This window comes from Herpailurus yagouaroundi, unplaced genomic scaffold (assembly GCF_014898765.1).
Source record: "Herpailurus yagouaroundi ecotype Mexico unplaced genomic scaffold, PumYag 187, whole genome shotgun sequence".
Classification (NCBI taxonomy): domain Eukaryota; kingdom Metazoa; phylum Chordata; class Mammalia; order Carnivora; family Felidae; genus Herpailurus; species Herpailurus yagouaroundi.
The window spans coordinates 30,438,462-30,466,368 of NW_024412418.1; the positions used below are offsets into that span (position 1 = coordinate 30,438,462).

At 50.9% G+C, this 27,907-nt stretch overlaps 1 protein-coding gene across 17 annotated transcripts in view; it reads right to left on the bottom strand.

Moving 5' to 3' along the window:
- Positions 1-344: 344 nt before the first annotated feature.
- NAV2 (neuron navigator 2) overlaps positions 345-27,907 on the bottom strand; it is a 742,917-nt gene continuing 715,354 nt past the window's right edge. For 16 of the 17 annotated variants that reach the window (XM_040495644.1, XM_040495643.1, XM_040495633.1 and 13 more), the window contains 12 exons: positions 25,696-25,849; positions 24,142-24,304; positions 23,318-23,418; positions 21,117-21,212; positions 19,136-19,304; positions 15,270-15,505; positions 13,388-13,542; positions 13,100-13,171; positions 11,392-11,588; positions 10,327-10,445; positions 3,766-3,969; positions 345-1,079 (listed from right to left, as the gene is read on the bottom strand). In XM_040495644.1, coding sequence (XP_040351578.1) covers positions 954-1,079; positions 3,766-3,969; positions 10,327-10,445; positions 11,392-11,588; positions 13,100-13,171; positions 13,388-13,542; positions 15,270-15,505; positions 19,136-19,304; positions 21,117-21,212; positions 23,318-23,418; positions 24,142-24,304; positions 25,696-25,849 — 1,792 coding nt within the window. In that variant the 3' untranslated portion in view covers positions 345-953. Of the gene's footprint in view, positions 1,080-3,765; positions 3,970-10,326; positions 10,446-11,391; positions 11,589-13,099; positions 13,172-13,387; positions 13,543-15,269; positions 15,506-19,135; positions 19,305-21,116; positions 21,213-23,317; positions 23,419-24,141; positions 24,305-25,695; positions 25,850-27,907 lie in introns of those variants that run through there. The other variant, XM_040495649.1, reaches the window with a different exon arrangement.

Consider the following 27,907-nt stretch of genomic DNA (forward strand, 5'->3'; position numbering starts at 1 on the left):
GGGGCTGGGGCTGGGGTTGGGGGGTGGGGGGAAATCTTCAAAATCAAAGAGTCAGAAAGGGGGAAACTCAACCTCACTGGCAAAGGGGTAACCAGTTCTCCAAAATAGACCAATTCTCACTGTACACAGTGTTTGCAGAAAGAAAAACCTGATTCATTTCTAGAGAAGGAGGAAGTAGACACGTGGCGTCTGCGCCGCGGCCACATCGGCTCGCGCACGCTCCGCTCACACGTAGGGATCGACTGGAGGCTGATGGATCTGAAAGGTGTGGTTGAACTGGAACAGGCAAAATACCTCTCGGGTAAGGAGAGCACCATTTAAAAAAGCAAAACAAAACAGCAAGCGCGCTTTGCTTTTCCTTAAGGTTTCCCTGTGTTGTAGCTCTGTAGTGCCCTAGTTAACACAGTTCTCTTCCGGGGTCGATGGGGACGAAGGCGGGGAGGCAGATGCGGGGGTGCTGGCGACACCACCCGGTTGCGGTTTCTGGGCTGAGTGGAAGCTAGGGAGTCCACATTTCCAGCTTGGTTCCGGCCTCTTCTGCCCTGGGCAGCTCCTTGGCAGGATGCTGTTTGGTTTCAGAGCTTCTAGTGGGTTCTTGGTTTGTTTTTTTTTTTTTTTTTTCTTTTATAATCTTTTCATTTCAACGGTGACAATCCTTTCCCGAGAAGTGTCTTCAGTGTCTTAGGGAGGTCACAGCAACAAGGCAAACAATAATTAAAATAAACGGAAGATAGTGCAGTTCTCACTGTGGAAGGAAGCGGTCCCAAGGCGGCCGGCCCGGGAGGCCTGCACCCGGGGCCAAGGCTGGAGGATGAGGGGTCTGGGTATCCCTGCAGCTCTCACACTGCAGCTGGGGGGCTGGCTCAGGAGGGCATGTTCAGGATGGTGCAGGGGACGCAGGTGGAGCAGGGCAAGGACCGGGGGAGGTGGGCGGGCTCCATGGCTGGCCCCTGTCACAGAGTAGACTCTAGGGACGAGTCCAGGATATCATCGTGATGGCTGTTGCTGTTGGAGTCGCTGTCATAGCTCTGGGGGCTGGAGTAGTTGGCCGCCTCCTGCAGCCTCATCAGCATGTTCATCTGGGGAGAGAGGGAGAGCATGAGCAGCTTTCAGTCTGGCAGCTGCCCACCTCTGGCCTTTTCCAAGCTCACGCTACCCCCCTCCACACTCGCTCCGGGTTGCCGCCTATAGTGGGGGCTGTGGACACAGGTGTGGGCTATGGGCCAGGCTTCCAGGGTTCAAATCCTGTCTTTACCACTTACTAGTTGCATAAGCATGGGTAAGTTACTTAACCTTTTTGTGCCTTAGTTTCTTCACTGGCCACAGGCGAACAATAATCGTACGTGTCCCACAACGTTATGGTGTGGATTGAGTTCACATATGTAGAGCACAGAAAACAAAATAGGAAGTCGTCTATGAATACAGGATTTATTTTTTATTTGGAAGGGACACACTTTACTCAAACACGGGCCTCAAACTGGATAAAGATGCCAGTCCAGCGTCCCTGCTGCTGACATACGACGCACACGGCTCCCCATTCAGGGAGCATCCAGCCCATGGGTGCATCTGGCTCTGGCCAGAGGGCAGCCCGGAGCCGGCCGTGTGCCCGCTCCTGTCAAGGCCGCCACGGGAGAGAAAGGTCAGCACCGGTTACAAGCAGAGCCACGAGGGACACAGAAACCTGGATTCCAAGTCAGAGAACTCCGAACAATTACCTAAGATACCTGAGCCACCAGTTCCTCATCGATAGAGTGGAGAGAACAATAGCGCCTGTATCTCAGAGGGTTGAAATAGGGAACAAGATGACGTGATGTGCATCAGACCGTCAGAATAGGGCCTGGCGCCTGGTTAAGTGCTCAATAAACGAGATCTGCAAGTGCCATCCTTTGCCTTAAAGAGCTTGAAGGGTGTTCCTCCAACCTTCCCTGGTCTATACTCTATTGGTCATTTGTTTAGGAGTGAAGGGGGGAACCGGGAACTTACTTGCAACCGTCAATTGGGTATTTTATGTTCTATGTAGCAAGTAAGTTAGAAAGTAGGGTCTCTCTGAGCTAAGGCCAGGACGTGATGCAGCTGGGCAGGAAATCCAGCTGCTTCCTCGCCAGCTGGCCCTCAGGATGCTGTGCGGCGTCCTAGGGTGAGCCAGGGCACGGGAACACCATCTGCTGGTGCCTACCCGCAAAGCCGCGAGGGGGGAAGAGATGGAGCTGTGGCACCATGGACGATCCTTTGCGGCCGTGATTCCTCACTCATCAACCCACCCCTGGAGCCCCGGCACTTACAGCAGGTGTTCTGGAGCAAAAACCAGTCAGTCCTGTTCTCTTGGAGGTCTCAGTCTCATGAGGGAGACAGACCAGGACACAAGAGAGCTATTCTAACAGAGATCTCTGGCACTGGGCAGGGAGAAACAGCAACTATAAAGTGGGGGAAACGGAGCTGGCACAGCTCCCTTCTGAGGGCCCGGGGTTGGAGGGAGAATTCTGGGTAACTGTTCCAAGAGCTCCAGGTTTTACCTAGATCCCCTCAGGTTTAATCAGGGACACAAATATTCCTGGGTAAGAAAAGAGGGTCTGGGGATGAGGGAGCCATTCTTTCCTCTAGATATCTCCTAAGTTCTCTTCTGTTCCTGAGGGAAGATCTCATGAGCCCGCAGCCACAAAAAGCTCGCCATGACTCTGGCTTTCAGCCATCGTTAATGTTAGAAACGGCTTCTTCAAGCCAGATCCTTTCTTCTGCAACACTGTTGTTTATCAACGCTGTAAATGAGGTCGTGCATATAACAAATAGTAACACCAGTCAGAACAGAGGTCCTGTTTAAAAAAAGTCTCCACAGGACCACAGCTCCTTGCTGCCAGTCGGGAGGATGGCAGACAAGCCAAAGCAGCTATTGTTATTTTTAGCTAGCAAATCAGTTAGTCATCAGGCATAGAACAACACGTTAGCTGCCTTTTAATCCTGCTGCATCCCTTATGAATATGTTCTTTCATTAAGTAATGCAAGTAATATTCTCTGTTGTGTTTTTCCTTTTGCCTTAGCTGCCAAGGTAGCTCAAGGGTAAACTGAAGGCATGATAATGGTCATTTAAGTATGGGAGGCTCTGGGATATGTGCTTCCACCTTCTTTTATGGAGCTTTTGATTTATTAGATGTAATTTCGCAGTAGGACTATGTACGGGTCTCATAGGCAGGGAACACTGTAATTATAGTGTTGTCGTCTCTGGTCCAGGTTCTTCTCAAAGGACCTTTATTTGCTTTAGCAGTGGTGGGGGTAAATAAGAAACTCAGGCAGTGTTAAAGGCTTAACTCATATCACTGGCCTTGGGACCCGTATTCAGGCCTCCCTGTCCTTTGCGAGTCCTTCCTGCCCTCAAACCTCTCCCTGCCTGTGCTCCTGATCAGTTGGCTTGGGCTTCTGCTCCTTAGGAATCTCCCCGCCTCTGCCCTGTTACTAGGGGGAGAGATAAATGGAGAAGGACAGTACTTGATAAAGGTGGCACTCAAATCAGGAGGCAAAGAGTGGTACGGGGATGTTTGCGGGGAGGGGGATCAAATTCTTAACCTTTTACCTTATACCAGAACACATTTCAGAGGGTTAAAGGACAGTGAAAAACTGACACCATGGAAGAAAATATGGGCAAAAATGTGACTAATCTTGGGATGGGTCTGGCCTTCCAAAGCAAGACCCGGGCTCGGTCATGTCTGTATTCCCAGCATGCCTTGCATGATGACGGATATACAGTAAGTGCTCTGGGAGCGGAGGACTCACCAGCGGGTCTCCTTCAGCGTCACTGGGGGGCACCTGCTTGCTCGCAGACCCTTCCCGAGGTATGGAGTAGCCATCAAAGCCGACGTCCTCAGGCCGGAGCTGCAGCAGGGGGGGCCACTCGTGTTGCTGTGGGCTGGCTGCCCAGGGGTAGGTCTCCATCACCCACTTGGCAGGATCCTCCCAGGGGGCCCGCCTTCCGTAGAGCTGAAAACAGGCAAAGAAGGAATAGTCTGGGTGTGGCTGGAGACCTCTTCTGCAGGCCTGGTATAGTAGTCATCCGAAAAACTCCTCAAGCCCAGCGTTATGCCTTCCCTGATGGCAAAATTCCACTTCCAGAATTCTACCTTAAGGAGGTCACCCAAGGCACACACAGCTCGATATACTAAGACTGAAGGCAACATGACCCGGGGGGGGGGGGGGGGAGGTCAAAGGTGCCAACTTTGGAGTTCGGATGACCTGGGTTCACCTCTTAGCTCTGCCACTGCCTCACCGTGTCACCCTAAGCTTTAAGCTTTGCTGACCTAATCTGAAAAGTAGCCACCTGGGGTGGGGGAACGACCACCATGTAATTTGAAGCGTTTGCCAATTTCTGTGGTATAAATAGACCTACTACGGCCAATTTCAAACTACCAGTATGGTATCACTGAACCTGGAGTTGGAAGGAGGTGCTGACCATCAGCTCACACAGGCCGGTTCTAGTATCCCATTCGGTACACCCCTCTGCAAAGATGACCTTCCACACAGATCGAGTGCTGGGTATCAACACCACAGGAGGGGTCGCAAACAGCCCCGGTTTGAGAAAACCCCATTTCCTGAAGCAGGTCGGACTCTCCAAGGCCCTCTATAGCAGCGCTGGTCACTTTCAAAACAGCAGACTGTTAACAGAGGTTACACATGGGCGTTGGAATTTTAAATCTCTCTCTCATGTATCCTTCCAAACTAACAACTAATTTGCTCTTAAAACAGAAAACTACATGAGCAACTCAAGGCCTTTTCTTAAGCCTTAAATACTGATACAACTATTCTAGTGACTTTCAAAAATTTTTATTTATTTGTTTGTTTATTTCTTTATTTATTTAGGGAGAGTGAGTGGGTGTGGGTGTCAGCAAGCACGCGAGCAGGGGAGGAGCAGAGAATCCCAAGCAGGCCTCGTGCTGTCAGTGCAGAGCCTGACGTGGGGCTCGATCCCATGAACCGTGAGATCATGACCTGAGCTGAAATCGCGTGTTGGACGCTTAACAGGCAGGCGCCCCCTCCAGTGACTTCTACGAGCAATGTCAAGAGACACATATACTCTTTCAAGGACAGAAGCCCAGGCTGCAGCACCTCCCAAGGCCGGGCTCTGAATGTGGCACGGCTAGGTGTCGTCTCCATCCTTTCTCTGTAACGCCGGCACCGCGGCCACATCTCATAGGTTACGGTGTGCCAGCGGTGCTTTACGAATATCTTGTTTAACTAACATGTGGTTCCCAGGGACGACCCTACGACTGAGTCTCCCAGATGACGGGACAGGCCCAGGGAGGAAAGACAGCAGAACTGGAGTCCAAGTCTGTCCGCCTCCACGCAGCACTGAGTCTAAGGAGATGGGGTAGATGTGCTCGCCCAGCGTGGTGCCGGCTGTGGCTCTGGAAGACGCCCCCTTCTCCAGGGGACCATGGGTATAAAGACCGAAGACTCCTGAACCACAATGGCGCAGGGGGCACCGGAGTGAAACTGCACCCAGCCCCCAGCCTGTCTGCTCCCTCTGCTCTCCCAGTGGAGAGGGGAGAGAGGACTGGCTAACAGAACAGAGCCGAGCTCTGAAGCTCTGACAAAACCACATCTACACAAGTCATAGGTTGCCCCGGCTGGAAGGAACTGGGGTCACCTAGCCTCATTAACCGGATGGGGAACTCGGGGCCTAGACAGAAGCACCAGCTGTGGAAGGTTATGGAGCGGAGCTGGATCAGACCTAGGACCTAAGTTTCCTTGTCTGGGCCTTTCCCCCTCTCCAGCCCTCCTGAATGACTCCACTCTGAACCCCTCGGTATCAGCGAGAGCCACGTGACTCAGCCAAACCCAGAGCAGAGAGATGCAGACCAGACTGTCCACCAGACAAGGACGTGTCAACTTGGCTGACTCACCATTGCCTAAGGCACCTGTGACCTTTACGTATGATTTGCCGGGAAGCCGCCCGCCCTGCGTGCAGGGCGGATGCACTTACCCATCTCTCTCCGTCAGCCACTGGCTCCTTCTGTACTCAGCACACACATACACAGCCTCGTATGACCTCACTGCTTTCTCAGACGCTAGCACCCCTCCCGTCTAGCGCTCTGACCCTGTCACTCAACCTTCCTTAACCCTGGGGCAATGGTGAGTCTCGGGCCTGAGCATTCAGTCTGGTGTTCTAAAGGCAACTCATAGTCTGAGTGAGAAGGGATCACCTGAAGGAAAGTGCGTGTGTACACGTGCGTGCATGCCGGGGAGGGAGGGAACACACCCGCATGTGGGGGGTATTCAGAACTGAAGAAGGTTGGTCTCGATTAGAAACATTCCTGCAATTTTTAGAAGCTTCCCCCTCCAAAGGGAGGATTGGACCAGCTTTCCCAAGCCAGACCTCCTGGGTGAGGCTGAACCAGACCCTTACTTCTGGAGCCAGTCTGGAGGAGGAGAGGCTCCGGGCTGCAGAGCAACAGAGGCCAGGATGTGGAGCTCATCAAGCCCTTAGACATAATATGGCCCAGTGGTTTTTCAAATATTTACTCTTCCCCACCACCGAGGAATCTGAGCACCTTCTGGGCTCCACAGAAGACCGCTGGAGAAAATACGAGAAAATACTTCTAGTCTAAGCTTTTCAGATCACAGACAGGGAACCTGAGGCTTACAGACAGGAGACTTGCCCAGGGTCTCAGAGCAGATTGGGCCATCTGATAAATGGCCCAAAGCTCTCCTGGCCCCCCCCCCCCCCCGGGGCCACCAGAGGGACGCAGGTCTTCTGAGCTGCTCTGTAGACTTGGGACACTTTGGCAAATGTTAACAGTGACAGCTCCAAAGGGTAACAGGACTGGGAACTGAGTCATAAGACAAACGTACATCAGGCACATGTGAACATCATCTGCGAGAACAGAAAATATTTTTACAAGCCTCCACACTTGCCACTAGACATGTTCAAGACCAGGTGATGAATGGTTGGGTAAGTACCGTGGCAAGCACAGGAATTATCATAAAAGCTCCTCGGCCCCACTGCAGAGCCCCGAGGCAGCTCTGGGAAGCAGCAGAGACAGATGGAAAGAGAGCAGACAGATGGGCCATGCACTTGCCCCAAGGCAGGGAGGAGCCTGCCGTGCCCACTGGCTCAGGAACTGTGGGCCGAGACACTGGGAACTAAAAGCTGGGCCTCTGTGAGCCTTCTGACTCTGCAGCGCACTCCCCTCCTGGCCATGACACTCACTCTGCAGGGGCAGGTGAGGAGCCGATGATCCCACACGGCGCCCAGCACACAGTAAGCGTGGACTCAAGGTAACACGAAGGACAGTAGGGAATCAAACTTTTTTTTAAGATAGAGGAATCCTTGGGGCACCTGGGCGACTCAGTCGGTTAAGTGTCCGACTTCGGTTCAGGTCAGGATCTTGCAGCCCATGAGTTTGAGCTCCGCATCGGGCTCTGTGCGGACAGCTCAGGGCCTGGAGCCTACTTTAGATTCTGTGTCGTCTTCTCTCTCTCTGCCCTTCCCCTGCTTGTGCTCTCTCTCAAAAATAAACATTTAAAAAAATTAAAAAAAAAAAAAAAAAAAGATCGAGGAATCCTTTTGTCACATGCCATCTCACGTAGAAAACCATTGTATAAAACACAACACTTTGTTCCCTGAGCCACCTGAGGCTTCTGGGAGTTATGGGGGTCCTCGAGACAGCCTGAAAATCAGAGAAGTAATGGAGGGGTCAGCCAGACCCGGCTCTAATGCTGGTGCATCATACCCCACTGTGTGAACCTGGGTAACAGTCAAAAACTCTTGTGAGCTTGGTCTCGTTTATGAGGTATACTCGCTGAGCTGTTAGAACTAAATGAGAGCGTGCACATCAGGCCCATCGCACGGTGGCCAGCAAGTAGCAGGCCCTCAATAAACGTCAGCAGACTTTTCCTTCAAAACCAGAGGCATGAAGAACACGCCAGGTTTCCTCATGAACCAGCAGATTCGGTGGGTTTTCCTTTGGCTCCTCAGGATGAGGTCACAGGCAAGATGGCTCACTTTTGAGCAATTTGGTAAAATGAAAATGCTAACTCTGGCTGCCTCCCCCTGGTAGCTCCCACACTCTTAAAAGATTGTCTTTTATTTTTTTATTTATTTATTTTTTTTCAACGTTTACTTATTTTTGGGACAGAGAGAGACAGAGCATGAATGGGGGAGGGGCAGAGAGAGAGGGAGACACAGAATCGGAAACAGGCTCCAGGCTCCGAGCCATCAGCCCAGAGCCCGACGCGGGGCTCGAACTCACGGAGTGCGAGATCGTGACCTGGCTGAAGTCGGACGCTTAACCGACTGCGCCACCCAGGCGCCCCAAAAGATTGTCTTTTAAATGACCTCACAGGGGCACCTGGGTGGCTCAGTCGGTTGAGTGTCCGACTTCGGCTCAGGTCATGATCTTGTGGTCCATGAGTTCGAGCCCCGCGTCGGGCTCTGTGCTGACAGCTCGGAGCCTGGAGCCTGCTTCCGATTCTGTGTCTCCCTCTTTCTCTGACCCTCCCCCCATTCATGCTCTCTGTCTTGAAAATAAATAAACGTTAAAAAAAAAAAATTAAAAAAAAAATGACCTCACAGCACAGAAAAGCAACGATTTTTCTTGCCTCATACTGAACTGGTGAGTCCCATCAGATGGTGGCATGTCTCTGTTCCCTGCCCCAATGGACTGTTCTATAGCCATCCCCAAATTCTTTCAACCTGTTGCCTCCTCACTCTCGGTGGGAAAGAGGCCAAGTGCTCCTTCACAGTGAGCTCCAGGAAGGGAAGGGAGTTCAGACTCCACCTTTACAGCCATGCCCAGAAGGCCTTCTCTGAAATTCAGGTCCAAGGGAGCAGCGTCTTGGCATATCCATCCTTGGTGAGGACAAAGGGCCAGCTGAGGTGTATGTGGTCCGGGGCTGCACGGCCTTCCCACTGCTGGTTTGTGCCTCCTCGGGCAAAGGAGGCCCTTACCCAACAGACCCCATGGGTTCTTCCAAGCACACTCTGAAGTTACTCCCCATCCCTCATCACAAGACAGATTTGGAGCAAAGAAGCAGCAAATGGACAACTGACAGGTGAGGCAAGAATAAGAGGAAACGGTACACTTCCTCCACTTCTAACTCCCCTGCTGCTTTTCAGCAGTGTGGGTCTCCCAGAGGTGCAGGGGACATCACAGCCCCCGGAGGCCCCTGATGGAGAACAGAGAGGGGCTTCTGAAACGAAACAGGCGTCAGGAATCCAGCATGTAGGAAGATGCTTCTACGGGCCCCACAAAATAGGAGTGACTGCGTGGCTGCTTGGGTGTGTGGTGCTAACAGATCATGGGAATAAAGGCTTCGTCCTGAACGCCTCTGAGACCATAGGTGCTGCTGCAGCCAGGCTCAGCCAAACGTACAGAAGGGACGAGCACAGACCGCAGCCGTTAATGGGCTTTACCCCATACGTGCATGTGGGCGTGCCCCTCCCACACCCTCCACAGGCTCACGACAGCACCTTGTGTCTCCCGTTGCCCAGTACGGAGGACACCGAGGAGCACCTGGGGACACGGCTGGTTCAGTTGTGCCTGATGCCTGCTGTTAACTCAGCAAGAAAGCTGCAGGGGCCTCCAGGCTCAACAGGGGCACCACTGCAAGCTTCAATTTACTGCTCAGCCCCTGGCATTCAATGCTGGGCTGAATGAGCAGGAAAGGGTGTTGCCTTCCTGCCGAGGCAGGGCCAGGACTTGCAGCCTTGTGGGCCCCAGGGTCACCCGGGAGGGGTCCTGGGACAGGTATAAGTGCACGGGGTAGAGGCCTCAGAACCTGGAATTCGAGCCAGAGGACTGGACTCCAATCCCAGATTCCTCAAGTTTCACTTTTATATTCTTGGGCAAGTCGTTTATTCCCTTTGAGCCTCGACTGTCCTCTTCTGAAAAATGAAGACCCAAAACCAAATGTTTTCTGCTCAAGTCCTGTGACCAATGCCGGGCTTGAATCAAACAGCAGACAGGAGAATACTTTGCAAACTCTGAAGTGCTACACACAGGTATACTTCCATTTCTTGTGCACTGTGCTGAGCACTTGCCGGCCATGACCGCATTTAGTGCTCGCAATATCCCTTCGTGGCAGAGGATTATCATTCTCCTCTTCCATCAGTGAGGGTACTGTGGCACAGAGGCTGAACAACTTGCCTGGGGTCACACATAACAGTGGCAGGGCCCGGATTTACAGCTCAGTGTGTGTCCCACTCTGTGCTGGACTGATGGCCTCGCCGGTGAGGTGTTGGCACCCCACGTCAGACCCCTAGAGGAGGAGATGAAAACAACTCATCTGGTCACCCGAATGACCCCCGATTTTGAGGCCAGTAGCAAGTGTGTTCCTCACCTGGAGTCCTTCTCTGACGGCTTCGAGGAGATAGGGGATAATTGAGTAGTTCCACAAGTCGGTGAACCACACCCTCGAGCCATCCACATCGATGGGGCAGGACAGGAAGAGCCGGGGGCCTGGGGACCAGAGGGAAAAATCAGAGCTGAAATTGGGGTGTTAAGAGAAGCCACGTTCCGAACAAACCCCACAGAGGGCTCCTGTGATCTTTCTGAATGACAGCAGAAATGCCAACTGTCGGGTGGTGGGCACAGGGCATTACACTTGGGATCCCTAACCCCACCCTGGGATCTCTCTCCCCCAGAAAAATCGCACAGAAGCGAGGAGAGGCTTTACAGAGAAAGATGTTCGATGCAATATTATTAATCCTGACCTTTGAAACAGAAGCGCATGAAATGTCCAAGAGAAGAGACACCATTAAGCAAACAGCGGTACACCTGCATTTGCCTATTTTGCAGCCTTTGAAAAGGACTGTAAAAACGGAGACTGCTCTTAGGACAAAGTGAAAAGAGCATCCTGTGTGCACACTAGGATCGTAACTACATGAAGCACGTCTGTGTAGACACAGAAAACAGAAGCTCAAATTAAGATGATCACGTCAGGATGTGGGAATGATCGGTGGCCTTTTTTTCTCTGAACCCTAAGCTTCAGGAATGTTGATAACACTTTGTTGTTAAAGCAAAGCCAGTGTTGCAGGGTGGTTTGCTCCTGTGGGAGCCTTGTCGTGGGGGCTCTTTGCTGAGCCAGGAGTTTTGGCAACGGCCAAGGCTGGATGCCCCTCTCTGCTGCTGATCAGCCCTGGTGCACTGGGCCGAGATGGCGGGGCGGTGGAGACATAGCACCGGATGCAGATGACTGCCAGTCTAGGGTCTGCCTTGGGCTGTGACTGTCCCTCTGTCCCCTTCTCATCCATATGGACAGTGCAGCGTCCAGCTGACTTGTGCCTGCAAAGTGCTCTCCTGGCCAAGGCCCTGAGCACACTCATCTGAGAACACCAGAGCTCCAGGAGCAGTGCCTGTCCCCCAGCCAGGCCACCCACCTGCCCCTGCCCAGCCTCCCACCTACCTATGGTGACATCCGAGGAGCTGTGAGCCTCCAGGAAGCGGTTGAGGTGATGCCAGACCTTGGGAATCCAGTCAATGATTTTTACCAGCTCCATATTCCGTACCCGCCCACTGATCTCTGTTTCCATGAGCTTCCGCCTTAGGAACCGGCCAAGGAAGCCCTTCACGGGCTCTGTGTGGTTGGCACAAAGCACCCACCTGGAGGAAAGTCAGCGATAATTTTCAATGATGCTGACTGATAAAAACGACACCAGCCTCCCCAGTCAAAGCTCATTAGATCTGGAGAGTGTCTATGTTAATAGGACAGGCCTCACTATACAACAAACACTGATCTAATGCTGGACACACATGAACTCCCAATTCATTACAGCAGCCCTATGACTGCCCATTTCACAGACAGATATGCTGAGGCATAGACAGGTTGCACAACTTGCCCGAGATCAAACAGCTAGTTAATAGAAGGGCTAAGATTAGAACTAGGACAGTCCTGCCCCAGTGTCTGGGCTCTAACCACCAAGGCTGTTGCCTCTTGTGTTGGAAGTCAGGCCCTGTGTCGGCCTCTGGAACTATAACCAAGACTAAGACACAGTCCCTGTTCCCTAGAAGCACACAGCCCAGCGGAGGAAGCAGAGAAGCAAACAGAGGAATGAGACGTAATGAAACCTGGAGAATTAGGAAAGGCTTCTCAGAGGAGGGGATGTCTGAGACCAGAAGGGGGCTGGGGTGCGGGCCGCAGGCCATGCTGCACCATCTGCACACGTACGTGGGGTGTGTGGGAAACTGCCAGAGATTCAGAGCAACCAGTGTAATTCAGTGTTTAGACTTGACCAGCCCACCTAAGGAGTCTGATTCCATCCTGGAGCCAATGGGGAGCCCCTGAAGGACTTTAAAGCATGAGGGCTTTATGGTCAGATTTGAATTCTAGAATGCTCACTTGGATGCAGCTGGCACAGGAGATTGCCTGCAGGGAGCCAAGCTGCAGGTAGGCCCACTGGCCACAAAATGATTGCAGCGGTGTATTGGGAGACGGGGTGGTGCTGGGGGCAGGAGGAGAAAGCGTGGACGGGACAGGACAGCCTGGATGCAGAGGTGGCCATGACGTCAGGCCCAGGGGCATCACCATTTCTGACGGTTACGATGTAGGTCCACTTCCAACAGATCGCCCTCTAGGATGCGTGCAGTGCCGCCAGTGTAAGGGAGCCGGGGGGTGGCCCCAGAGCGGCTTCTCAGCCGCACGTAAGGGCCCAGGCAAGCAGCAACACAACCTCGCACGACTGATCTGGACAGCCCCTCCTGCACCCCCACAGGGACGGCTCCCTACTACAGCACTGGGGCAGAGGGACTCGCGGGGGACTCACAGGCCCACAGACCCAGCGACGAGGGGACATTCATAAGCAAGAGCTTCCGTTGCTCAAGTTCACTAGGGATGGAGAGACGCGTTGCAGGAAACGCACAGGGGACGCAAGCCCAGAGCTGCCATCCTGACACTGCCACCCCCGGGGCGGAGAGTCGGGGAGACCTGGGCTCCTGTCTCCGCTCTTCCACGGGCCAGCTGTGTGACCTCACAGGAATCAATTCTCTCAGCCCCGGTCTCCCCCACCAGCAAGATAAACTAGTGACGCTGCCATGAGAATTAAATGAGTGAGGCTGGGGAGGATCCCCAGCACGATGCCCAACCCAGTGCTGGCCCTTGAAAAGTGATCCCTTACCTGAAGTTGTGGTGAAGCTGCAGGTTGGGGGTAGAAGAGGTAGCCTGGTTCATTGTGCCAATTATGTAAGGGCTGCGGGGGACAGGAAGGAAAAGAAGGCTCTGTGACTCGAAGCCAAGCCAGAGCAGGTGCTCACAGAAGCCCGTGTTGTCTGAGCATCCAGGCAGGTGGCTGGTTGCCTCCCCCACCACCCCCACCCCAACCCTCACGTGAGCACAGTGCCCACGCAGCACACATCATGTGGCCGCCGGCTTCCTGGGGGCCAGGAGGCCCGGAACCGGCCTTTACCATTTATGGTCCTTGCAGTTGAGCAGCCCATTGAAGATCTCGCCCAGGGAGCTGACGTGATGCAGGTTGTCCAGGATGATGACGAGGGGCATGTCTGCAGCGTTGTTCTCGCTGGTGCATTGGTCAGCAAGGTTGGACAGGTACTGGCGCAATTCCTGTGGAGGCCAGGTAAAGAATAAGTGGGTGAACGCACCCCGGAAAGATGCACATACTCGGAGCCTTCACTTTGCCCGGGTCAACGCAGGTGCAAAGGCCTTTCAGGAGGCCGTGTGGTGAACAAGTGTTGCGTGCCCATCTACTGCACAGCACTGGGCTGGGCAGGGGGTGGGGAAGGCCTGGGTCCAGACTCCTGGAATTCACCAGGTAACAGAACTCCTTCTGCCTGGGGCAGGAGCACAGCACCATGGGGTGCCCAGGCATAGTTTTATGTCTCTGCTCTGACACTCTTCTAGAAGTATTGTCATTCTTCTTGATATTGCTTATCATGCTCCCCCTCCAGTAAGCTCGCACTTGCCTGAGAGCTGTTTACACAGAAGCCCTCGATGAATCAATACAGCAAAGGAGCCATCCCCACACAGAGGTAAGCACTGCTGACTGGTGCCATCACAGACAGAAAACGAACCGTGCAGGGGCAGGGGGTCTACATGCACAGGAAGCCCCGGGATATCTGGTGGAAAGGGTAAGCTCTGAACTGAACTGTGGAGAACACAAGGGGGATTGGCTTGATCTGGAGCTGGTATGCAGCCCAGCACGGCTAGGGTTAGGGATGTGTGTCAGGGGAGGAAGAAGAGGAGGAAGAGACTGAGCTGGCACAATTTCCTGGCCAGTTGGTTCCCATTCAACCTACTGAAAGCAATCATCTGGGAATGAGGTCTAGGAATCTACATCTTTGAGCATGCCAGGTGATTCAAGGCAGAAGAGTCATTTCCCAATCACCTTTGACTCAGGGCCAGCCAGAGCGAACCATCCATCACCTCCCACTGTGTTGAACAGTGATCAAGTTTGAGAAAACATTTCCCAACCCTCGCCCGGGCCTAGGTCTAAACGTCTCCACTGGTCCCCATGAAGCAGGATTGAGCCCATCTGCTAGCTCTAGAGTCTAAGACTCCGACTTGAGCCCTAGTCCACTGCCCTGTACCATTCAAGGGGTCCTAGGCACATGGCCACTTGCCTCAAGCCTCAGGTTCCTCTTCTGTGATACCAAGGTAACAACAACCTCTCCCGTGAGAATATTGCTGTAAGGCAGTCAGTTTGCTGGTCATGGCAAGCAGTGTGTGATGTGAGCTGTTGTTATTATTAGTGTCATCGCTGTTCCTGAAGAGGTTACATTTGGGAGAGATGACAGCACCGAGACGGCACGTGACAAGTTCTTGGTAAACTACAATAGATGCATTGGGGGCGAACCTAAAGACCTACTAACACTGAGCTTCATACGCGGCTCATAGCGGACGAGTGAGGAATGAGCCAGCTCGCCTTACAGATGTCGCTTTTCACTGAAGCTGTGGATGAAAGCCTTCCTTTCTGCTCCCCCACCGTGACTTCCTTCACCAGGCTTTCATAACCACCAAGGGAGAACACAGAGGAAATGCTGATTTCCCATCAGGGTGGCAGTGGCATTAACAGTTCTTTTTTTCTTTTTAATGTTTATTTCGTCTTGAGAGAGACAGAGCACAAGCAGGAGAAGAGCAGAGAGAGAGAGAGACAGAATCAGAAGCAGGCTCCAGGCTCCTGTCAGCACAGAGCCCGATGCGGGGCTCGAACCCATGAACTGCGAGATCACGACCTGAGCCGAAGTCGGACGCCTAATCGACTGAGCCATCAAGGCGCTCTGCATCAACAGTTCTGAAGGGGCCAAACAGCAGCCTCTGGATGACCGCCTCACCTTGCTGGACTTGTGGTCCACGTTGAAGGTAGCGATGACGCCGTCTGTCAGCTCCCGTCCCTCCCGAAGCACCAGGTACTCGGACAGCCGGTTGGCCAGGTAGGTTTTCCCGGTGCCGCTGGGGCCGGAGAGGATGATCCGCCGGTGCTCCACCAGCAGGGAGACGTAGCGCTGCAGGATGGGCTTGGGGATCAGGGATTCGAACACCAGCGAGTCCAGGCTGTTCTCCGCGAGCCCTGCGTTGGAGAGGGACGGGAATCGTCTGAAGCCCCGGGGAAGCTCTGCACTTGCCACCTGGGGCAGCCTATCTTTTTCCGTGGCGGCCACTCGTCTGGAGACCGCTGCCCACCCAGGTACGTGGCAGGCTGGGCACAAGTGGCCGTTGCTCCCTGATCACGAGTACCACGTGCTCCAGCCCCTGGCTGGACGCAGACTCAACTTTAACACCGGGGCCCTTGGGCCCCCGTCTGTCCTCTGCAGAGTTCCTAAGACTGGGCTCTGCTTGGCTGTCTGGATTTACCCACTGGGGTTTGCCCAAACCAAACCTGGGTCTCCCGTGTCTGCCAGGACCCCAGGGGTTGCCCTGTCACTCTTTTTGCTCCCGCGTGCCACTGCTGCCCACACTCACATACGCCACAAAGGCAGCAACGCTTTCATCTTTAAAACAAAGAAATGCAATTTGATTTGGGGATATGATGATCGGCAGGCAAAGGCTACGATGCTAAGACCTCTGAGTCTCAAAGTCAAGAGGAAATGCATTCTTCCCTTCTCCTACCTGAGACATCTCCACCAATCAGGGCTGTTGGCTTTTTTTTTTTTTATAAATTTTTTTTTTTAACGTTTATTTATTTTTGAGACAGAGAGAGACAGAGCATGAACGGGGGAGGGTCAGAGAGAGGGAGACACAGAATCTGAAACAGGCTCCAGGCTCTGAGCTGTCACCACATAGCCCGACGCGGGGCTCGAACTCACGGACCGCGAGATCATGACCTGAGCCGAAGTCAGCCGCCTAACTGACTGAGCCACCCAGGTGCCCCGCTGTTGGCTTTTTAAAAAGAGTTATTGTCTTGATACCATTCTCAAAAGAAGGTCCATCCAAGGTTACCTGTCTGAAACCTAAGGCAATTCTGTTAAAACTCACCTGAAGAAAACCAGTATACGTATGTGAAAAAAAAAAAGAAGAGCATTTATTCTTTCTTATTTTATTTTTTAAAGATTTTATTTTTAAGTAATCTCTACACTCAGTGTGGGGCTTGAACTCACAACCTGTGACAAGAGTTACATGCTCTACCGACTGAGCCAGGCAGGTTCCCCCATTTACTTGATTTTATAATAGCATCTTCCTTCCACATAATAATTCACTGCAAACAGACCCCTCAAATGCATTTATATGCTTGTCTCTAATCCTCCCCTAACCGAGAACAGTCCCTAAATGCAAGGGACTATTCCAGAATGACCAAGGTGGAGGTTCCTGAATGACTTGGCTTCTGGGTATAGGCCCGAGACTTTCCTGGTACTGAGTTCAGTGTAATCTATACTGGCTCAAACTTGATGCGAAGTGCAGAGTGTAAGGTCTCTCGTCTAAACTTAATAGTAAGGGAGGAAAAAACCCACAAAAACAACTCTCTCTACATATAGGCTGCTCTTTTGGTCTTTTGCCCTAAAACCCCCTGGGAGTGACTATTCTGCAGATGAACTCACTTCAGGCATGCTCAGTCACATCCCTGCCTCTGGTACCACTTAGGTGGACCATCCACAGCCCACGGACCTCTTGGCTCAAACCCTTGCGTGGTTTATCATGCCTTGAAGGCGTAAGTTTCAAGCACCACCAGAAAACAGAAGAGTCAGGTGTCACTTAAAAATAAACCTGAGCTGGGGCACCTGGGTGGCTCAGTCGGGTGAACGTCTGACTCTTGATTTTGGCTCAGGTCATGATCCCAGGGTTGTAGGATTGGGCCCCACATCGGGCTCTGCTCTGAGCATGAAGCCTGCTTGATATTCTCTCTCTCTCTCCTTCTGCCTCTCTCCTTTGTTCATACTCTCTCTCTAAAAAATAAAAGTAAATTAAGTAAATAAACCTGAGCTGATGCCTCGAGATGCTGAACAACCTGGTGTGCTGACAGTGGCAGGCCGGGCTCCGTGGTGGAGTGGCACGTTCCACTGCGGCAGACCGCCTTGTCACCATCTGTGCAAAGGTCTGGTCCCTGCAGTGGATCACTTCTTTCGCCCCTCAATGCCTGTAGCTGTCGCCTGCAAGTGACGACGTGTGCTCACCAGCATGGATGAGACACGGCTTGAACCGGTGACATAAGAGGCTTTCCTTGAAGCGTTGTTTCGGTGTGCCTGGTCCCCCCTCCTCCTGCCCCTTGTAGCAGGACTCGTCTTTCTCATGGGGGGCTTGTTCAAGGTGGTTCAAGAGGGGCCGACCCAGCACCTTCAGCCACCAAGGGGCGAACGTGGGGCCAGGCTGGGCCAAACCATCTCCCTGGTCATAATAACTGGTTCGGTGATGGCCATTTGACCCAGGTGGGCCAGAATCACCTGTAAGGATTTTCTGTCATACCTTTCCAGAAGGACATTCTCTTTCTTGGTGAATCCCAAGCCAGAAGGATTTATCAGGGCTACCAGGGCCATTTTAGCAGCCACATGCAGAGAACTCAGATAATATGCAAGGCTGAGGCGGGTCTGGTTCTGATGGCACTCTTGGGATACCTGGACCCAGTAGTGTTTGAAGCGTATTCCAGGATTTTCCAGGTGCATTTCCTTTTTTGATAAAGCTAGTTTGGGGTAGGTTTCTGTCACTTACAGCCTGAGACCACGTTTGTGCAATTTTGCTTGCTAGCCAGATAAGAAGGTTGTGGGTGAGGCTCAAGGAGTAGTAACAGACAGCTCGCCATCGTCAGAGCAAGCATATAGATTTTTGCTGATAAGGAATGGTGAGGTGCTTCTGGAAAACCTTGCAACCAGGAGACAAAGCTTGCATCAAACCACCCCAAAAGTGCACTGTTAAAACTCCAGTCAAGAGCTGTGCCTTCCAGGGAATTAAGAAATGGGACAACCTGAATGCTGAGCCTCATATACTGTTTATTAATCTATTCTTTGTGGGTTCATAAAATACAGGGAAAAAAGGGGGTTGCACCCAAATACATTGGTGTCAGACTGGATCAAACAGCCTTTTTAACGGCAAGAGTTAGTGTATTAAATTATAGAGTCAGTGCACCAGCACATTCTTCTCTTTCTGCCCCTACATCCAAATGGGTATAATGATGTAGTATTCTAGACTTATTTGGCCACGACACTGTTTTTTCCCCCACAAGATACTTTGTGGGCCTAGAGTTCCACGGAATACACTTTGGCCTGGGGCTTAACATCCGAGGTGATGAGGCAATCGGAAGCACCGGCAGCACTGTGTGTAGGCAAGAGCTTCAGAAATTTCATCAGAGTGCTCTGAGCAATGCCTCTAGAGCAGATTGTGGCTCCCATCCATAGAATGGGACCACGTCCAAGGCTAGCTGGCAAGAGGAGTCCACTGGTATTGGTGGAGCCCCACTTCAGCAGGGTTATTAAGATTCCATCATCTTAGAGTCAGAAGGCTAATGGGACGTTTTGTTATATAATTTCGGCAATAAACTAAAATTGTTTGTTTCCGGTGGTGGTTGAAAAAGCTAAAAAACCGTTCAACTTGCTTAGGTAAGAATGACTGCGGTTGCAGTGGGGCGGGGGTGGGGGAGGAGAAACCACCCCCCCAACCCCCCACACACATGTGCAAACAAAACTGTGGCCATGATTTCCGACCATGTTTTGCCAAGTCACAAGACAAAAGCTCAATTCTTGAAAACTCCGACCTCCACAATCGGCCGAGTTACCTTTGACAGTCACGGAGATGGTCGTGTTCTCTCCGACCAGATAGCCACAGGGAAGAAGCTCGGGGGTCTCCGAGGTGTGGCTGCGCTTGATTTCCCCAATGCTGTAGCCCAGAACGCTATCTGAATTCAGCCCCAGCTGACTCACGGGGTCGACGTGAATGATGTACTCCTGGGAAGAATAAAATCAAGACCCTATCAAAGATGTGGCTAGAATCTGCCCATGACTCATGTTTTCCTTGGGTGATTTATGGTCATTTTCTTTCTCAGTTGACGCCTGGGTTGAAACCGAGCTGTGGAACGAGGTGAGAAGAGCTGGCTTTCCATGGGGATGATTCCCAAGTATCACAGGCCTCTTAAAGTACAGATTTATTTGGTTAGTGATGTGGGGGGAGCCCTAACACAATCGTGAACGTTTAGTCTGGATGAACCAAGCAAGGAAAACTTAGGCTGCGTTGCGTCAGTTCAGCTGAAGTCCTTAAGGTGCTAGGGCCTGTGAATAGTGCTGGAAAATGCACGAGAAAGTAATTCTGACAAGAAATTAACTAGTATACTCCAAGGCCCCTTTCCTTGGCTCAGAACAAAGACTACACTGATGACAAAGGGAACAAGCCCCGGGGCTGCAAGAAAAAAAAACAGCTCCTGATCTTTAAACAGGAAAAGTTGGGTTTAATTTGGAAGGTGTTCCCTCTGAGGTAAGTGACCAAAAGGTTTTAGGTCAGTGAACTTGGACCAAAGGTCCATGGGCTAGGTGGTGGCTGGACAATGACTTGATGTGAAATACTGGTAACAGGCCTCTCTACCTTTAATGGTCTCACTTCCTCACATATGATGCCCCAACAGGATCTTTTCAGCCCAAACTGTTGGTCGTTTTGATCCAAGGATGTCCCGACTGCCCATCAGCAGAATTAAGGTTTTGGCTCTAGGCAGCAGGAGTGGGTTGCCCTCAGCCATTCACATCTCTTGCCCAGTCACATTTCTGCAGCCTGCCAAGACGGGGAATGATCTCTGGTCAGAGAACAGAAGTTCCTGTGTGTGAAACCAGCTGAAACCAGATGCTAGAAAAAGACTGGAGTATACTAGTTAAGTCAGGTTTTGAAGTCAGACCAGCTCAATTAGACCAACATGGTTGACTTCTAGGTCCACGACCTTGGGCAAGTGACGTGATCTGAGCCTCACTTTCCTCCTCTTTAAGTGGGAAACTAATAGGACCTTCCTCACAGGCCTGAAGATAAATTGGGGTTATGTTAGCATGACCTCTAGCACCAAAAATATAGGTTACCATTATTGCTCAGGGGATATGATTAATGAACACATAGGATTGCTGACTCACTTCAGGACGATAGAAAAAACATGTATGAAAAGCTTCTTCCAAAACCACCTTGTGATTGAAGGTTCACTTCAGGACTCATTAGTTATCTCTCCTGTGACAAACACCCACCCACTCCAGTAGAACAACTACAAAAATAACTATGCCGATATCCTTGACTCTGGCCATTGATGAGATGTTAATGTTACATGAAGCACAGATCACAGACTCTGCAGTGTTGGCAAGGATGCTGGGCAAGTCAGGTCAAATCCTCCCGAAATGAAGAATGGAAATTTGACGTTTTAGCTTTGGCCACAGGGCACTCACTCCAAAGCGTATTCAACAGGACACGCTTCTAAGGTGAAGGGAGAATTTGAACATAAGCAGCTCACCACAAGAGGCTCAAATACTCGATCAAGGCTGGGGAGATGACCCTCGCTGGCTGGCCAATCACTGCCAAGGGTATCCGAGAACAGTGTGGGCAATCATCAGTCTGTACTTACCATTTTCCTGTTACTTGAGTGCCAGGGGACAAGTCCCAGCCAGCAACACAAGGATGGGGTGGGGAGCAGGCCCAAGAAGTGGCCAGGTTCGGGACACAGACCGCCCCTTCCCTCCCTGAGCCCAGGCACCCACTTCAGGCAGACTACTGCAGCTGTCTTCTTAGACACTTACTTTGAAGAGTCGTCTAACCACCCCATCGAGCACATCCCACTTCGTCTTGCCACTAACTCCAATGCAGCCAATAAGAAAGAGGTGTGGTCTGGAATCCTAAGGGTAAGGAAATGTATGCAGGGGAAAAACAGGTGAATCTTTTTTGACACATGTTAGCAAGGACTCAGATTGCCTTAGAACTCCACCAATGGTTTGAGAGGGAAATAAAAGTCCTATTTGTTTTAACACCAGATTACGATTTAACTTAGATCGAATGCAATGGTCTTAAATCTTTCCCGCTCCACTGCAAAAATACCAATCCGTGGGTCAGGAAAAGAGGATCTCCTCTCTGGAATCTAGGACCTTCTACCAAAGGTATACCTTGTGTAGGTGCGTAGATCACATCCCTTGCCTGGAATGCTTTCCCCTCTCCTATCTGCCATCTCTCCCTTTCCAAACCTTGCTTGCAAACTCACCTCTTCTAAGAAGCCTTCAATGATTAATCCACCAGGCTCAGAGCTGACATGCTTCAGTGGTTCCGTACGTAACTTATATATTGATATCTTCTATACTTGTTTATTTTTAGGTATCTATGTCTTACTTGTAAGTCAAGTTTGTCTCCTTGCCAAATCTTAAACTCCCTCAGGATAGAGTATGTTCAATTTTTGTCTTCTTTTTAAGAACGTGTATTGCTTTTCTGCTAATTAAAACATACTCGATTCAGAAAACAAAACTCTGGGAAGTTCATAAAAAAATACTCTTTCTCTTTCTTTTGAATTTGTGTGCCCAGGGCTCTGCATGGTCAGGGCTAACTAATCACGACAGTAACAAAAACTAATAGAACATTCCGTTTTGTTGGATTTTAAAATCTTAGATCTGACATGCTCATAAGGATACAGAAATATGAGGGTGGCAGCAGGGGGCGGGGGGACAGTGGCATATGTGGCAATTAAGCAAAATCAGCAGAGAAAAGAGCACCGGCCTTGCAGTGAGAAGATCTGGCCTCCCCAGCTCCCTTGTAATCTTAAGTAAGTGATGCTCAGGCATTATGTTTCTCAGTTGTAAACTGAGGCGACATCATCTGGTCAACCAACTTCATCTGGATGCTGTGGTGATCCAATTTTTAAGAGGGACTCAAACTTTTGTGAAATGTACAATTTACCTGTTCATGCTGAGGACCACGAGAATGATGCAAATCCACAGGTATCCCCTGATTTCTTTTTTTTACAAGAATGTTCCAAGAATGGATTTTCCCCTGATAGTCCTATCACTAGTCAAGCTCTGAAAATGGAGCTCTTTATATGTATTGGATCTTTTTTAGGCTAGATGATGAGAAAATCACTGGCAGCTCCAAACTCGGGGCCTTTCCCCTCCCGTAAGACTCAAGGGCCAGCCACAGAGCGGAATCCTCTGGCAAAGAAAGTCTGGCTGCACACGCTTTGTTTCGGTGGGCACTGTGGGTTCCCTAGCACTCCAAGACTACAAATAGTGTGTTGGCGAGAATGCTAAGAAACATCCAACAAAAAACTGAAGAGGACTTGAAATAGCGACTTGTGAAGTCTTTCTCCACTTATATGAGATGGTCATTTGGATTTAATCAATGACTAAAAATGAACTTTGTCAACCCCCACCCCTACCCCAAAATAGTCCCTAGTGCGGGTGTGGCCTCCTCAGACTCTGGAAGAGAACAGAAACTCCTCAGAAAACTGAGATTCCTCAGCTTCGGGGAGTCAGGACGCCCCACTGGCTTCACTTTTAGCCACGTGTGTCACCGGGCCACCTCAGTCTCCCACGTTCTCCGCAGTCTCTGAACACCGGGCAAAACGGGTGCTCTCGGGTCAGCTGGGATTGGTCAGTTTGCTTCTGTGCCTTCTGTGCTCACGGTGCTTAGCTGCCTCAGAAGTGCTTTAGGAACACATGACCTCAGAAAGGCCATTTCTGACTGATGGCAGTGTTTAGTTGGTTCCGTGGAAAGGCAGCAGGGGAATATTTTTAGCACCCTTTATTAGACTTTGCAAACAAGAGAGGGAAGGAAGAGCCGTTTGCTCCCTTTAATTGTGTCAAGATGCTGCTGGGGATTATGGTTAGTGAAGGAAGGGGTTAGCAGTACTTCCAGATCACCTCAGGTGCTGAGGTGATCCGGTTTGACGATGACATCACTAAGCTAGGTAGTTCTACCTGGGGGAAGGGACAAGCAGAGCAGGGAAAGGGATCCAACTAACCTCCTTCCACTTCATTTCCTCCTGAAAGCTGACAACTATCTTAACATGCCTGCCTCCTTCCTTCCGAGCCGAGCATTCACCAGTGTCATCCAGCAACATGTCTGCGAATGGAAAACATCAACAGCCTTAGGCACATGGGGACAGCAAAGCCGGCTTCCTGACACCCCCGCTGCTTGTCCACACGGCAGCGGGACAAACCAGGTGTCGGGGTGCGGGGAAGGGGGGAGGGCGGAATGGAGAATGCAACCACAGAAACCAACGGTGGACCGACCGAGGAGCCAGCAGGCTGACGATGTACCTTGCCAAATGGAAGTGCGAGGCAGAGGCTCAACCAAAACGACAGAAACGCAGCATCATGGGTAAGAAATCAAAGCGCCAGCCTCAATATGCTTACAAAGAAAACCTAGATCGTGTTGGCTAGTTACGGTGCCGGCCTGGAATCCATCCTGAAGGCGGGAAGACCGTACGTACACCAAGCCATTGCCCCAACTGGGACCTGCTACTATGGGGTTTCTATGCAGCATTCGGCTTGCAGGTCACAGCCTCTTCAAATGGATCAAACGGAACTCAACATGGTGGACGAGAGGATCCAAGCGTGTGGCTTGGAGAATTCGGGGCACTGGAGCAAAGCATGACAGCAGTCTAACGGCTGGGCTCATGTTGGTAGCAGACGCACACCCAGACACACACACACACCCCAAGTGCACACACGCCTGTTGCCTCTCCATTTGATCTGTTCACCTGCTTATCTCGGGGCTCTTGCTTGGAGAGTGGAGTGCCAGCTGCAGGCCCCGACCTGCCCCCAGTCCCGTGATGCCACTCACCCAGGCTGGTTGACTCGGTGAGGTTCAAGCTGTGCTGGGAGAGGCCCATGGACTGCCTAGGGGAGGCGGAGAGAGACACCTGGGAGGGCGCCCGGCTGCACCCGCTGCCTTGAGACTCCGACTTTAGCCGGTCGTTCTCAGCTTTCAGCTTCTCTATCTCACTCTGCGAAGAGTAAGGGAGAGGTTCACTTACTAGGTGGAGGTAACGCGGACGAGCCTTATTCTGGAGGAGGAATCGGAAGGTTCCCTGCAGGGATCAAGTGGGTACCCCAGCCGAGGCTGTCAGTCACACTGCCAGAGAGATTCGGCTGTGCTTGCTGTTTGCATATATACAAGACCTGTCTGGCAGGGCAAGGGCCATCCTTTCAGAGAGATGGCCTCTGAAAAGCACTCAGAAATGTTTCCCAGAGTCTGCTGCCCGAGTCCTAAGTGAAAAAGGGGCCTACAATCTAAGAGGTTTGAGTGACTCTGGGCTTGACAGGTGTCTTTCCTGCAGGACTCAGAGGCTTTATGAACTCCTCTGCACTGGGGAGCTCAGAGGGGCACACAAGAAGTAGCAACCCTCAACACAGTTGATCAAAGAGTTTTCCTTTCGCTGAGGCTCTCCTGGAACAAGTGTTCCATGGAACCCCCTTTGGAAGATGCTGTCCTCCAGTGAGGTCCCGTTTGGCAGAGCCCACAGGGCTCTTTCATTTTTATGAATATTTAGAGAAAACCCTACTATGTGCAAAGCATGGGTGCTACAGCCTGAGAAAGGGATGCAAAAAAAAAAAAAAAAAAAAAAAAAGCTAAAAGACCCAAATGCCTTCCAATCCATGATGGAAGGCAAGGGGTTGTAAGAACAAATCTATAGGAATTCAGACGAGGGCACTAACGCTTCCAGAATGCAGGGCCTGGGAAAACTTTGCAGAGTAAGAGGCTCAACTTTGAGGAAAGGGTCCAAATCAGATGTGCAGAAAGAGATCCTTGTGGAGGGAACTAGATGAAACAGAAATCCCTGGGCAGCCAAAGGGAGCAGGGGCTCCCTCTGGCCATTGAGTTGAGTCTGGAAAGTAGAACTGTGAATAGGTGGGTAGTAGATTATGAGCAAAAAGGGGGGCGCCTGGGTGGCTCAGTAGACTGAGCATCCGGCTCTTGGTTTTGGCTCAGGTCATGATCTCACGGTTTGAGTTCGAGCCCCATGTCAGGCTCTGTGCCGGCAGTGCAGAGCCTGCTTGGGATCCTTTCTCTTCCTCTCTCTGCCCCTCCCCAGCTCGCTCTCTCTCAAAAATAAATAAATGAACTTGTAAGAGCCAATGGCAGAGCCACTGAAAGTTACACAAAGGGGAGACGCATGGTTCCTCCCATACCTTGAAAAGACTCATCTTTGGGCAATATCCGGGAGGACATGAAAAGAGGAGGAGACTCGCTGCTTTGGAATAGAAAGAGAAAAGAGAGAAAGAGGCTAGGAAAGCAGAGGGCTGCAACGGTCTGCACCCCTAGCTTGGCAGAGAGCAGCCTCCTGCCACTCCCTCCCCAGACAGCCTTGGGCCCAGCCCATGCTCCCGGGCTCACCTGCATCCTGTTCATGGCCTCCCGGAGCTGGTCGAGCTGGTGTGCGGAGCTGAGGGCTTCTAGGCGGATGTCTGTCAGCTTCATCTCCTTGTCTCTCAGCTCATTTCGGAGCTGCATGACTGTCTCGGCTTCACTGTCCATGCACTCTGAAATTCTAGGGAAGGGGGGTGGGTGTTACTGATGAGAACAGCTCTGAGTTCATCTCCCTCCAGTCCTCCACTGACCACTGGTCCACATCCATCAGCAGGTCTGTGCAGCAGTGACCCTGTCTAACCATCTTCCCAGTGCTTCCTGGAGGCAATAAGATCAAAGCACCTGAAATTCACAGATTGTATTACCATCTTCCCTTGCAGAGCTCTGACACTCAGAATGGCTTTGGTGTGCCTTTCGACAAAGTTCCAATAATCTGGGATAAGCAGGAGCTGGCCAAAGGGAGTAGTAACCTTTGGGGCTTGAAACCACCCCCCCCCTCCAATGTGTACCCAGCTGGGCCCCTTTAATGACACCACAGGCTCCTTGAGATCTGAACCCACTCAGAGAAGGAAGGTCAACTGTCTGTTTTAAAGATTAGACACTCTAAGGTCAGAAAGCTGAGGAGTGATTTTTATTTGCCCCCAAATGAAAGTAACCTAAAGATTCCTGTGGAGGGAGTTAGTCTATTTTTGGTCACATTCTGAAACTCAGTCTTTTGAAAGTGTCTTGAGAGAACAACATTCCTTCCTTCCCCCACCCTTCCACACTGCTTCATAAGCTCTCAGCAAGGAAGGGAAACATCGTGCACAGTCAGCAGACAGGGTGATAGGATACAGAAGCCAGTTTTAGGTGAAAATTGAGCAACAGCGTTTTTCAGTGTCGTCCTTTCCACCCATATGCCATTATCACCTTCTAGGCTGGGTTCCCTATGTGATTAGTCAGGTTTGCTGTTCGGATACCTGGCAGGTCAGCACTAAATGGAAGACCAAATCTCCATGTTAGAAAAGGTGGCTCTATGGGAAAAAAAAAAAAAAAAAAAAAAAAGGATGGTGATTTCAAAGATCATTGGTTCTGGGGTGAGGGGTGATCCAGAATAAGAAGCTTTGACATTTCTTGGACTGAAGACTGGAAAAAAAAAAAAAAAAAAAAAAAAAAAAAAAAAAAAAAAGAACATGTTCCTAAAGTTACAAAGCTGAAGCTGATTATCTCTGAAAGATATGATGAACATGTGGTCTCTGCAGAAATAACTGTGCAGCCTGCTCTCCAAGACCAAATTCTGGATCTGAGGCCAAAAAAAGCCTGACCTGTAAAACGGGTTGAGGGTGTGGAAGTGTTCATTGCCAGGGGGAAACCATTTATAATCGTTGAAAGAAGTGTAATTGTATTTGGGGGGCAGAAAGGACTAGAAGAAAAATTTAACACCTGAATAGCCAAACTGTTCTGTTGTTATTTTCTTGACCTACACCTGAATGGTTTTCATTTGAGGGATGCAAAGAGAGGAAAACCACCTCCTACTTTTAAAAGTTGTCAGTAGCCAAGGGAGTTTCTTGGCTTTAAAATCTTCTAAAAACTCTCACTCCTGAAAATATTATGATCATTCCCATTCTATACCCATGACAAACCGAGGCCAACAGATCTGGGACTAAGAGGGCTAGAAAATGTCTCTAGAAATCAGATCTTGCCCCTCCCCCAACCCTCACCCCTCTCTGTGCTGTGAGTAGGCTATAGTTTGTAAGGTTTAACTAAATGGTCATGCCTTTCTGGTTTGCAAGGTTTGCAGTGGGAGCTTGCAAACACTAGTTTCTTCTTGAGAGAGAAGTACGGGTTCCTGGTTTAAATGGAGAGTAAAGTCTGAGCAAAATTCCATTGTGACACTCCAGGCTTCGCTAAACCACGCCCTGCACAGACTTGGAAGGTTCCAATTCACTGTAGAGAACAGTTAGCCTCCATTCACACCATCAGTCGGGTGCGTCTGGCGCTCCAGGGCAAGGCATTTTGCCCCAGTCTCCTTCACATGATCTGTACATTTTCCCCAGAAGCTTCCTCAACAAGACAGACAAGACTTCCTCAGCACCCACCTCTGTGGGCTGTATCACATGAGCTACTTTGTGACGCTTGGCCAATGAGAGGGGATGTCCTCCTACTTAGCACAGAGATGTTGAAAATTAAGGGTTTTTTTTTTTTTTTTAAAGATTTTGTTTTCAAGCAATCTCTACACCAAACAACGTGGGGCTTGAAC